This window comes from Ovis aries, chromosome 3 (assembly GCF_016772045.2).
Source record: "Ovis aries strain OAR_USU_Benz2616 breed Rambouillet chromosome 3, ARS-UI_Ramb_v3.0, whole genome shotgun sequence".
NCBI classification, from domain to species: domain Eukaryota; kingdom Metazoa; phylum Chordata; class Mammalia; order Artiodactyla; family Bovidae; genus Ovis; species Ovis aries.
In genome coordinates, this window is record NC_056056.1 from 51977038 (window position 1) to 51990934 (window position 13897).

Consider the following 13897-nt stretch of genomic DNA (forward strand, 5'->3'; position numbering starts at 1 on the left):
TTGATCCTTCTCACAGTCTCTGGTTTAAATTAAGTTTATCATGTTGCTAAATTTTTTAATAAATATGATATTCCAGAAAGTGCAATAGAGTTTCTTTAGTGAATGCCACATTTCTTAGAAAGCCAAAAGAAAGAAATGCATTCTCCAATAAATAAAATTGAAAATCTCTTCTACTATGGCAGAGAGACTGCGACACAGAATGATTTCCTTCTAGCATCTGTTGCTTTGTTGTCTGTGTTAAAATAACTTTGCATATAGTGAACATGGAATGGGCCACTAAGAGAAATCCTATAGAATATTGTTTTCTTTGCAGTTTAGAAGATAATTGATAAGATACTTATACATTCATCCCAATAAGACTTTCTGGGAGATCATCAATATTCTTTGTATAGAATTTTATCGAAGTAGAACTGACCACTCTCACCTATCACTGTGGCCTTCTAAATTCGCTAAAGCATTTCTGAAGCTTCAATGCACTATCAAGTTGAATAGGTATAATTAAGGTATATGACAGTGAAAACTTTTCTTCTCACAGCTTCTATATAGCAAGTATTAGAAGCCAAAAGATTCTTACTAATTGAGATAATTTTTTAAATGTTTTATAGTGTCCTGATTCAGCATGTAAGCAGGATTTATTAGCCTACCTTCAACGAATTGCCTTGTATTGCCATCAGCTTAACATCTGCAGCAAGGTGAAGGCCGAAGTACAGAATCTGGGAGGAGAGCTCATTGTGTCAGGGGTAAGCTGGGACCTGGGCTTCGCAATTCGAGTTTCTACTGTTCTTCCAAGGCAAGCATTCTTGGCAACAGTACTGCTAAAAACACCAAACTACAGTGATTCATAGGTAGTTTTTTTTTTTTTTTTTAATGTTATCACCATTATTCCAGACTCTACAATAACTCACAATGAACAATTTGATTTTCCAATTACCCTATGTTTATACTAGCCTTATAAAATCTCCATTCTTCATAAGAAAACTAATTTCATAGTCTGGAAAGTCATTGCCAAGTTGTTACTATTATAATTATTTGGGGCTTTTTTATATTTACTCATTGTAAGTCTACTTCCTTCTGTTAGCCCTAGTAATTTTCATTCTCTGTTCAGGAGCCAGCCTCTCTATGTGTGGATTGTGTTCACATGTTAGAGATGGTGAAAACAATAGGAATTCATTCATCAGGTTCCAATGCATACTAGGTTATCCATAACCTTTAAAAGCCAGAAAGCATTTGGATTTAATACAGGTTGATGTGCTGTTGCCAAAAACTAACATGTTGTCAGACACTAACAATTATAGATCCTTTATTCAGTCACTTCAGTGTTTCCCTTCTCATGAAAATATAAGTATCTGGTCCATTTTCATCAAATGCAAAGAAACAAAGAGCTCAATGAATAGAAGTATCATGATTTCTTGGCAAGATTTCCAAATGTATGTGTTGAGGTTCTTACCTTGGCTTCTTCTCCTCCCTCAGTCCCTTTCTTTCCACATAAGATGCCATCTATTGTAAGCTGTTTGCAAATTCCAGAGTGTGGCTCTGCCACCTTTAGTTCTTTTCCCAGTCAGCCACGATGCTGCCATTTTCAGTGTGGCATTACCAGAAACAGAATACTGTCCATATGGTGAATGCCTTGTGAACGTCAGACTGGTCATGAAGCTCAATTCTTCCTCCAGACATTTCCAGAAATTCACCATTTGATTAAAAATATGTGTAAAAATCATCCTTGAACCCAAAGGTTTCAGTTCCTGTATTGTTTGGCATTTAGAAAACCTAGCTGGGAAAAGAGCTTATCTGGCTTGCATGGAGATTCCATTTAGAAAGTCTGTTCCATGCAGTCTCATCTAGTGCCCAGTAAATCGCGATTTTGTGCCTCTTAGCAAAGCATAGTCACCCTTCCTTTTCCAAAATGATCCCGCTTCAACATTCTTCAACAACCAAGAGCAATCTGTCTTGCAATGTGTCCTTCCTGCCCCATTGGTTATTACCAAGATTCTCTCTGCCAAGAAGTGATCGAAACATTGCATTTCCCTTGCTTCCTTTCTTATCTTCAGCCTCAATGGTATAGTTTCCCATACCATTCAGCTTTCATGTCCATCTGTATAAAGCACCTGTGGGACTGAGTGCATTTTGTTTCGCTTGCCTTGTGTGCTTTCATTTGTTACTTTCCAAATCTTATTATTTACATGGATGCGCAGAGCATCTTTGTGGATCTCAGATTCCACAACCTCATCTAAGCAAGTTCTACAGGCAGAGTTGCTCTCCATCGTCCTCTCAGTGCTCATTGTTCATCACTGCCTCCAGAGCTTCATTTCCATTGTATTTTCCTCATTTAGTTGTAGTCCAAACCATCACTGGCTTTTATCACTTGCACTGTTGGCATTGGCAGAGGTGTTTGAGAACACTTGTCACAAAGCCTGTTTCCTTCTTTGAGTCTTATTGGCAATGTTCATAAATCCTTGCATGGGAGAAGGCTTCTTTCAGAGGAATGTTATACCACTTTATAATAATTCTGAGTTAAATGCATTATAAAGATTTGCTTATATTGCTCAGTAATGGGCCTGCTCTTGGTTTCTTCATGATTTTTTTCCAAGCTTGATTGCTATTTGGTGCCACACCTGCATCTGTAGTCTGCTGTCTTTGCCACTCTGCCTCCATCTTCTTCTTCATCCTTCATTGATGGCCAATAGAGAAAAAAAATTAAAACCAGCAATATGTTTATTTTGCACAGTAGCACACATGACTGTCTTCAAAATTCTGAAAGAGTCAAGAATGTGAGACCCCATACACACAAACTTTCAATGATTTTGCCAAGAAAGTTCATCCATGCTTTGGGCCCCAGTTATTTTGTTGTCTGGCATGACGAAGTCGCCACATTTTTAAGAAGTTGCTATATTAAATACAGTGTGCATATATATATATATAATATAGTATTGCATATAATATGCAATTAAAAAGAGAAATACTTAAATTGTGTTTGTTTTTTTCCTATGTCTTTGTGTACATGGTATTCAAAACTGTGGCTTCTCTGAAAGCCCGCAGGACAGAAGTTAAAGTTTCTACTGAAGCAGAAGAGATTTGGATAGTTTTTCCCATTTTGCCAAAAAAAATTATTTGGATTTAAAAACCGAATGCCATGTTTTTATAGTCTTATGCTGGCATGATGAACTTAAACTACAAATATGCACATGTGCATGATTGTATACCATGTCAGCCTGTGTATGTTTTATGTGAGTCTATGTGTACAAAGTGGGAAAGGCTTCTTCTGTGGTGTCTGCCTTTGACTTGAGAGGTGGCTCAGGAAATCTCAATAGGACATGGTGACAGTGGGTGAAAAGCTTTTCATGAGTCATGATGGGAACTAGAGAAATAGAGGAAACCAGGGTGTATGCCTATGGATGCTCATTCACACAACTGCTATCTAAGAAGCAGCATTAGTTTTCTGGCTGGCGATCAGTTTTTTTTTAAAGTCATTAGCTTAAACATTTCTCAACAGTGGAAAGGTGCCATTCTTATTAAATCTCACAGTAGAAGATGTATATTTGTGAGCCAGTTCAGCTCAATGTGGTTGCTAAGCAGGTAATGGGAAAGGGAATTAAAAACAAACAAACAAAAAAAACCCTCAAAGAGTGATAGAAATGTTAGAGACAAAGCAGAGGAAATGAAAGCCCAGACAATTAAACAGCCTGATAGTTTATGTATTGGCTTTATTTGCTTGTTTAGTTTAATGTTTGGTAGTTTAATCTTTTAAGCTGGTTTACATGCTTTCTGGAAAAAAGACTTGTAAGAAGAAAGGAAAAAGAGGAAAGGGGAGAGGAGGAAGGAAGAAGCATAAAAGAAGGAAAAAGAAAAAAGAAAGGAAAAATAAATTTAACCGTAGCATAACATAAATAAGTTCAGTACAAGTAATACCCATTAAAGGTGACAGCGTTTTATTCATCGGGGAGACAAGTTGAACCACACTTTTTCAGCATGTAAATATGTTTTGAATACAAATCAGTTCCAATGCCATGCTATGGAAATTACCTGTATATTTGATTGTCATATTTTTAATTAATTTTTTAGCACTCAGTTTCAGAGAATTTAATACGTTCTTTTAAATTTAAAAATGGAGATATACACATGCAACTGGAGAAACAAAAACCATTTTATAAGCCTTGATAATCTTTAGCTACCCAAAGATTTATACTCTGTACATTATTATGAATGAGATTCAAAACGCAAATGTAGGGATTTTGAATATAGAATGCTGAATATCAAGCATTCTGATAAAACCGAAAAATTCCATCTCAAATGTTAAGTTTAAATACAACAGGAGCCCCATTATAACAATAAAGCCAGGACACAATAGCGATAACTCTGCTCTCAACAAGAATTTGATATTCAAGTTCAGAGATGGAGGGCCACTGATATAACTTAGAGCTGACTCTACATGAGAAGTTACAAAGTCAATAGATTTTATTGCAAATAAAAGCCTTTTTTCATGCAAACAAAATATAGGAACAGAGTTTAGAGGTGACAAATGTTAGTTCCCTTAGTCCTCAGGCTGATTAAGTGGAGCCATGACCTATTCCTGAAGGGCTGAGTAATTTGCCCTAAGTGAACTTTTGTTCTTTTGTCTTTTAAATATCTCCTTTCCAAATTTGAATTCCTCTCAATTGGGTTATGGAGAAATGTTTGACAAGGTGAGCAAGCATAATTTGCAACACTGGTAGAATCTGGTTTGGTAAAAAGAAAATTGGAGAATAAGGGGTCAATTATGTTTTATATCATCCAAACATTGCTGCTGCTGCTGCTAAGTCGCTTCAGTCGTGTCCAACTCTGTGTGACCCCATAGACAGCAGCCCACCAGGCTTCCCCATCCCTGGGATTCTCCAGGCAAGAACACGAGTGGGTTACCATTTCCTTCTCTAATGCATGAAAGTGAAAAGTGAAAGTGAAGTCGCTCAGTCGTGTCCGACTCTGTGTAGCCCCATAGACAGCAGCCTACCAGGCTTCTCCGTCCATGGGATTTTCCAGGCAAGAGTACTGGAGTGGGGTGCCATTTCCTTCTCTGATTCAAACATTGGGCTCAAATTAAAACTAACATGAATATTCATGGTAATAGCTAAAAAATACTCAGAAATACACTCAGAAACTGGTCATATTCAAGTCAATTTGAATAAAATACATATATGCTATATGCACATGCTTACATATATACACACAACAAATAAAGCTGATTTGCTTCCTTGTCCCCTTAATAAGCAATAATTAAGAAATGAACAAATGATTGACAACTGTGACATATCTAATTCAATATAATACAATTTGGGGGACATATAGGGTTTTTTTGTACAATGTTATATATATATTTATACAATACCATATTTATATACATACACGTACCTATATATATGTGTGTGTATACACACACACACACATTTATATATATAATGGTGGTTGTTTGAGATGAGAATTGCATTATACTTGAAAAATTTTTTATTCCCTCTATAGAAAAGTATCCGTATTTTGTAATGGGATGAAACAATCACTGAAACAAGCATTGTATTGATACCTAGTTGTGTAGACTCATACTTAAAGCATGATTTTGGGGGAAAAGAGTCTTTTTTCATGTATCTTCTGATTCTGTCTATTGTCAATTCTTGATTATCTCCACTGATCAAAGTATAGTAGTAATGGGAAAAAATCTAAATTGCTAGCTGTTTCAGTTTGGGTTTGGAATGCACTTCTATGCTTCATTTAAACAAAAGGGTATGTGTTCAGGCAACTCACAACAGTTTCAAAGAATTTTATCCAGACCTTCCAGAGGGTAAGTTGTTAAGTATTTGGCTTAAAGAACTTTTTCTGATCTTGGGAAAGTAGGAAAATCTAAATCCAAGAAAAGGAAGATTAAAGCTAAAGTCAGATTATCAATCTGAACGGAGGGATAATGAAGAAACTCTGTAACAGTAACAAAATTAAATTGGTATTCATCATATTCAGAATGGCAATAGTTCTTTGCACTTAATCTTCTAGTATGATGGGTTGTTGCATAACTCAATCTTTCTCCCAACAGCCTACACCTTAATGTGTTATGATGGTACAACTATAGCCATAGAAATTCTGATTCCCACTTTAAATCTTCCTTAGTTACATTCATGTCAGTGTCCATGGTCATTGACTTTTGCGCAACCCAAATTATGCAAACCTTCAGAGAAAAATAACCCTTAAGTTTTTTTTCAGTGCAAATTCATTCTCTCAGTGTTCTAAAAGTGACATTTAGCAAACTCCAGGCAATATTTTTGGAAGAAATTTGAAATAAGTTTTATAAGAAGAGTAAAAAACCTCCTTGGGTTTCAGGCATCGTAGAAAGCTTTATGTCTGTAGCACCACAGCCTATCACCCTGACTTCAAATAATAATCTTGCACAAAGGAGGAGTGTATGTTGCTTCACTATAAGTAACTCTTCAGATACATACTCAATGATGCTAATCTAAAGTTACCAGTATGGTTAATTCTATTCATCAAAAAAAAAAATCAGTTATTCACTTATGAAATTAAACCAGTTTGTTATCTTACTAAATTGTTTTATGCATAGAAAAAGACTTTTCTAATGTAAATCCTAAACTAAGAAAACAGACTCTATTTTGGCAAAGCTGGGATGTGAACCAAGCAAATTACTCTTTGACCTCAAATGGAGACATGGATTGACCAAACTAGGGTCTACTCAGTGGATTCACTTGATTACACCACATGAACTTGTGAGCTGAGCAGTTTACATTTTAGTTTAAGGGCATTATTGCTTATAAAAGCAAAAAGTGTTAATGACTTCACGAACAGAGGAGTGTCTCTGAGTCAGAAATATCAATGCCATTACCTGTCACTGAATCAATGGACTTTCATTCCTTTGGGTTTTAGAATTTTTTCAAGTTTCAAAAGCCACAAATTAAAATAAGGCAGGCAAATATTTCATGCAATTATTTGTTAGTAATTAATGTCTTTGATTTTAATATTCTAAGGGTTATTTTGGCATCAAATGAATAGTAATATTTTACAGAAACTTGAAGGCACCTAAATGAGGGACAATGATTGCACAAATCTTTTGTTATCTGTGAAACACAGGAAAACCTAGCTAAAGATATCCTGGTTTATACAATTTTCCCATGAGATATGTTCAGAAATCTTGTCTACATGTAATAATTGTCCGAGTTCCTTCTAAGATGTTCTTTGTTTATCAGTATGTTTTAAGAATTAATGTCTGTAGTAGTATCTTAGGAGCTAGCACCTTCTCCCCCATTTTAAACTAGTTTTGCATATAGGAGAGCAACCCAGATCTACCTGTTCCTTTCAGTTGAACCAAATAACTATGAGAAGCTGAAGTGTTGCTTGAATATCTTTATTTAGATACAGTAACTATAATTCAGTTCCTCATTATTGGTTTTCCTGAATACCCTCCGATTTGTCAGCTCTAGTCAAGAAATGTATTATTTTGAATGGATTACCCAAATCTATTGTGTTTTTATTCTTGTTTCTACTTGGACATGCCTCAAGAGAAGTTAAAATATGAACAAGTTGATATAAAATATATTTAAAAAGAGAATATGAATATTAAAACCATATACTTAATGTTATCTGGGAATTTTATTTTTGATTTTGCATGATCTCAGATGAGTCAAAATAAAGAAAATAAAGAGATGCCCATAGCAAAACTGAGAGAGGAGCAGTGTTTTTTCCTAGGAAAAAAACAGTGGTTCCACAAGCTGTTCCTAATTTCTGATAACAAACTAACCATCAGAGTTCAGAGTTGTATTTATTGCTTGTTCTTATAAGGATATTTTAATTCATTGAATTTTATGTTCCTATTGCATTTCAACTCCTACGTGAAAAGCACAGTGCTAGATATTGGTTGGGTGGGAGCATTCAAGGTTCTTTACCTCTCATAGCAAATAATTTTTTGTAAAAGGGTAAATTTTTCTGTCCATTGTGCTTTTATTAGGTTGTATAGTCTCTTGTTTTCATTTTACCTCACTTAGTTTCTCATCTTACTGTTTAGCATTTTCAGCTGGAATAGCGAGCTGTCTGTTGAGCTCCCTCTGTGTATTCACTGGTTTTCTTGAAACAAAACTGTGCTTAACTTACTATTGTCTACATTCTGTCCATACAGACTGTGTCAAATGCTTTCCCCAGTTTAAATGATTTATAAAATCTACCTTTGATCACAGCCCTTTAGAGGAGAAATATGTCATTTTATGGCCCATGTCTCTTACAAATAGGAAAGACTTTTGGATGGGCAATATGGAGGATTTTTAGTTCAGATTTCTTTTACTGCTTCAAAATACATTGTCTTACTGTGTCTTCAACAGTCATTTTCCTTCTGGGCAATACATATATTTCAAATATTTCATCCTAATTCTATTTTCTTGAAGGCAAGCTTAATTCAGACCTTAAACTTTTCTTTCATCATCAGTACTATATCTTATTTTATTGCTTTTCTCTGAAAACCTTCATCTATACAGATGTCTTGTTGATAATGAACTTGACTGGAAGTCTGGCTAGATGTTCTGTCAACTCTCTATAGTCTGCCTTCTTTTCTCTGTTTCCTTTTGCAACTTTATTTTGCAACTGAAAGAGGACATCCTGGAGAAGTTCCAGTCAGCATCATTTTCTAAGGACATGTACTCTTATAAGTCCAAGGTTCTGTATGTAAGATACTATCTTAAGACAAACTCAAACATCATTTCTTTATCTGGAAACTTCTAATTCAAATATTTTTCTATCAAAATTAATTGTATTCTCTCTTGCTGGGATATTTAAGATTTTGGTCACATTGCATGCCAACTGCCTGATCACGTCTTCCATGATAAATTACTTGGCAAATACATCTGCCAATTATTCTTTTGGAGTGTACAGATTATTCCACCTGGCTTTTCTTCATCCTTTGCACTAACTTAAAACATTTTTTTTTTCTAACAAGCAAATAAATATTTGAAACCGATCTTACATTTCTCTGATCTGAAGAAAATTATAATCATGACTTCAATAATGAAGTCTCTTGACTGAAATCTTGCAAACACTTCATGTCTTGTCTTGAAGGGCTAACTCATCCATTTCTGTAATTTCATAGGAAGTATGCATCAGATCCATAATTGCAATGAGACTTAGTTTTCATGAACAGTATCAAGAGGCTATATCCTAAGAAGAACTAGAAATTTTCTGATCCAGGCACTGCATTCTATGTCAAAGAAAATTTTGTTATTTTAACTAATATCATAACTAAATACATTATTGCAATCAATCATACTAAATCACAGAAAAAGTCAGCACAGTTCACCACTCTGCATCCATTTGATGCAGCCTAGTTTTGCATTGGGTTCCTGAAGTCATGTTCCACTTACAAAAAGATGATAGATAATTAATTAGAAATACAAAAAAAATATAATCTAAGTCCAGTTTGTTCTAGTTCAATATTTTAAAAGTGTTTAACTCCAATTTTATTCTAATATCTTAATATTGGCAAAAGTGTCCCTCCTTTGTTGAGTAGTAAAAATTTTAAAGTGTTTATTGGGAGAATGGACAGATACATCATTAATCTTGAAATAGTGACCTTTATATATTGTACAAAAGGTGAGATGACAGAAATGAGTTTCTGATATATAATCATCACTTTTGTAACTGTTTGATTATAGAACTGGTAAAAGAATAACATTTTGCCTTCAATGGGGAAATCAGGAGATGGCTAATTTCTAAAACCAAATGGGACCATTACAAAGCATAAAAAAGCAAAGATAAGCCAACAAGTCAATGATTCAATATGTAAAAATTGCAAGAAAATAGCTTTATAGGTTCATTAATTGTGAAATTTAACACAATAAAAGCTATTAAATGTGAATTTGAATTTAAACTTAGATTTATTGAAAATGAGAATAGAATATTCAGCAAGGAAAACATATGCAGAGTATTATTGCTTCTTCTAAAAAGTACTAAAAATTGCAAATATAGGAAAAATTTCATTCTTTCTTCTTACATGTCAGTTATTTTTTCTTTTTGTCTTTAGTTCCCTAAAGACAATCTTTAAATGCCTTTAACATTTATTTTGAAGTAAAAGATGGGAGTAATGTTGCCAAATTCATAATCAGTTTGAATTTAGTAGCGCCTGTGTTTCAAAATGCTCCCTAATCTACCAATTTTAGTTTAAAACTGTGATCTAAACACTTAGATATTTGGTAAGCTAAGAATGACAGGATTGGAAATAGAACTGTATTGGCTTAAAATACCAGAAAAAAAATTTCCAAATTAGGAGTTTTGTTTATCTGCATGCAAAAATAATCTCTGGCCTTTAAGCATTCATGATGTGAATTGCAAGCTATTATTTTGAAACTTTACTAGACTATTCTTTGTGGAAATAGATTCACTTTTCATATATTCCACTGGGCAGATTAAAGATCTGGCTTCCATGTGGATAGTTTCAGGACTGCTTGCTCTTCCTTTTGTTTTGTCATAATACTCGCTTGAGACTGTGAGTAGTTCAATTTTCAAAGCTTTAAATCTACATTAGAAAATAAAAAAAAAACTTAAATCACGTTATTTTCCCATTTTGCCTGATTTTATATATATATATTCAAACTTTAAACAAAGCTATAACTCTGTGACTATAACAGAGCTGCATGTAACAAAAATGTTTAGTCACTGAGCATTAGTAGGTCATCTAAACTTGACCTCTGAAAGTACCTGCATAGGGGACCTTGTGATTGTAGCAGTATTTCCATTTGATTTCTCTCCAGGTTTGAAGAGAGAACTAACTCTCCCTTTTAGGAGTATGTTATATTCAGTGCACGTAGAAAAACTTTGTTAAGATTGTCAGTAATATTTTATGTCAGAGATAACATTTTAAGAGGTAGAAATTCCAAAGGTCAAACTCGACATTGATTATTGGCTTATCTTTTCAATGGTGCCCGTCACAAAACTCACCCTTGAGTGTAAAAAGGAGAAATTTTAAAAATGCCATTCTAGCAACAATGAGTGCATTAATTCCTCAGTGAACCCAATGGAAGAGGTAAGTACCCCCTTAGCACCATGTACTGGCTGAGTGTGCTGAGACCCAGAGCTTTCTGAAGGTCACGCAGCAGGGCAATGGAACTTCCAACAAAGACATCTGACAATCACCACTTGCTGTTAAGAGTTTCAGCCCTTGCTTTCTTTCTTGGTGATCTTCAATTTTTTAAATAGGGGACTCATTCCCTTTGAATCCCACTACAGTTTTCCCCTACAGTGCCTGATGATGTGGGATGCTCCTTCATCCTCCTTCTCCCAAATGGTTAATTTATCTGTTCAAAAGAACCAATGAGGAATCCAAAGGGCTGGGCTGCTTAAGACCAGGGACGCCCACCCATATCTCTTTCAGTACTTAATTCATTCACAGGCCTTTTTCTCCCAATTACTCACTCCCTCTTCCACCTCCCTAACCCCTTCCCAATAGGGTACCTTTTTTTTTGTTTTTGTTTTTTTTGTTTTTTCTTTTTTTCTCTTGCTCTCTCTCTCACTCTTTCTTTTCTGTATCTCTCGGAAATCAGACAGGAGTTCAGAGCACTTTCACTACCTTTTATGAGGTAGATTGTGATGTCATAGATGGGGGCAGGGCTAGTCAACTTTCTACCCACCTCCCAACCTGTGCTGAGGGAGCTCCGATCGGGAGTGGAAGCAGTGATTCTTCTATGGTGAGTAACTTCACTTTCTAATCTAAACTATCTCATTGTAAACATTAATTTTGAAAGTAGGGGGATGGCATTTTGATGAAGTCAAATGTGACCAATCAAGCCCTCTTTAATTACTGTATTAACCAACTTGGGGCAAAAGATCTACTTATTTATTCTTTATTTAAGTCAAGAATTCCACAACAATGATGATCTAAACTTGAGAAGCTGAAAATGGTATTTTCATTCCTTTATTTCTCAGTCTTTCTTCCCTTTGGGATAGAAAGTCATTGCGTACGTGGAATGAACCCATTCTGTAGTCATTTAGTAAGCCTTCTCTAAAGTAAGGCAAGTCAGAAGAGTGTATTCTTCTTCATTTGAAAGATTTCAGGATGAGAGAATACCCCTTATTGATGTTTGGCCAGAGAATCAGTCTACTCTTCTAAAATTGTAGAGTAAAATTGTAAAGAAACTGATACACAAGAATTGTCAAAAACTTGGTTCTGATGTAAAAAAATGAAAAGTTTCCAATGCAAAAGCTAAAATAATAAGAAAACAAGTCACCGCTCTTGCAAGATTAAGGGTTCAACCATTTCAATGTGTTTCAACCAAATTTGCTACCTTTTCGTTATATATCATAACACTGATGCTGTTGTAAAAAGCTGCTGTTCTTTGTTATATTCAGATTTCCATTGTTGCTGTTTAATTCTTTTATATGCCTTAGTATTTAGAAAGAAAAGATCAACTGCAGTGAGCATGTTTCTCCATTTTCCTTGTTCTCTCCTGGGTACCTATTAAAACCATCAAGATATCAACTTTTATATATGAGAGGCAAAGGAAGTTCATGGAGATGGTTGTATCTTTACGGGGTGTCAGGATGGATGTTTTCTTAACAGTTTTGACTGTCAGAATCTGAGGCCCTGTTACTTTTCATGGGGTGGGATAAAACACATCCAGTTTGAATCATAAGTATTATGAAAGGAGTTAAGTGCTTATCACTCATTTTTTTTTCAAATCCTTAGTTAACTAGCTATGTATGGATATTGGTGTTGGAGAATAGGGGCAGTTTAAAAGGAGACATCCGTTCTCATCCACAGCTCTTCTGCTATGTGTAGATCCTCCAGCCCTCTCCCACGAGGGTCCTTCCCCACAAGATACTGTCCTTTTCATGACCTGGGGTAAAGTGGTATGGTCACTGCTGCACCTATTTTCCCAGCTAAGCTTTCTAACCTAAAGAAGCAACTACAATGGTGAAGACTTTAGGCACAATAAATAGAACTGGAGTCATAACTGGCCCAGAGGAAAATGTAGGTGATAATCACCTGTAGTCTACTTAATATTGCAATGTGGGCAACAGGTGATGAAACCTCCTGTGTTGGGTGGTCCCTCTCAAGTCTCTGGTCTTCTTTTCGTTAAAAGTGTTAGGTCCTGGAACCCCAGGTAGGAGTAAACCTCTAGTGCCAAAAAAGTCTGATGTCTAATCATATAATAGCTCAAGTTATTCATGTCTTTTATCAATCCCTCATACAGCTGCCAGGTAAGAAATGCTCATATTTTACAAACCCTTGGAACACAATCATCTTTAAACCTCGTGAGTTAAGAATGGTTGTGTTGTACACTTGTGCAAATTCAGAGAATCTATCATGGAATGCAGTGTGCATGCACTTGTATACGCTCATGTGCATGTTTCATTTAAAGTGGTGTTCAGTGTTTTTATATCCACTTTGTATGTATTTGAATTATAATTTAAAATGCATACATATATTGTGCTCTAAACAAAAGAGTCACATGTAACAGAAGTTACATTAATCTGATGTCTGAACACTAGTGCACTACTCCTGTTTCTGTCGGTGACTAATTAGGTAACTCAGAGTAAACGCCTTTGATGTTTTGGGCCTCCTGTAATGCAGGAGACCCAGGTTCGATCTCTGGGTCAGGAAGATTCCCTGGAGAAGGAAATGGCACCCCACTCCAGTATTCTTGCCTGGAGAATTCCATGGACAGAGGAGCCTGGCAAGCTACTATACAGTCCATGGGATCACAAAGAGTTGGACACAACTTAGTGACTAACACACACACATGCTTGGGCCTCAGTTTTCTCATCTAAAATGATGATAGATGACTTAAAGGATATATTCTGAAGTAATACTGCTCTAAAGTTATATTGTTTTGTATGTTTTTAAAGAAATGGTTTATGGGGAAAAGACTGTATAGTTGATGAGATCTAATTT

At 35.3% G+C, this 13897-nt stretch overlaps 1 protein-coding gene across 4 annotated transcripts in view; it reads left to right on the forward strand.

Annotated features, from left to right (window-relative positions):
• CTNNA2 (catenin alpha 2) overlaps nt 1–13897 on the forward strand; it is a 1404594-nt gene that overhangs the window by 1362626 nt on the left and 28071 nt on the right. For 2 of the 4 annotated variants that reach the window (XM_012169003.5, XM_042246023.2), the window contains exons 17-18: nt 606–740; nt 11547–11690. In XM_012169003.5, the coding sequence (XP_012024393.2) occupies nt 606–740; nt 11547–11690 (279 nt within the window). The remainder of the gene's footprint in view (nt 1–605; nt 741–11546; nt 11691–13897) is intronic. The other 2 variants (XM_042246024.2, XM_042246025.2) reach the window with 1 other exon arrangement.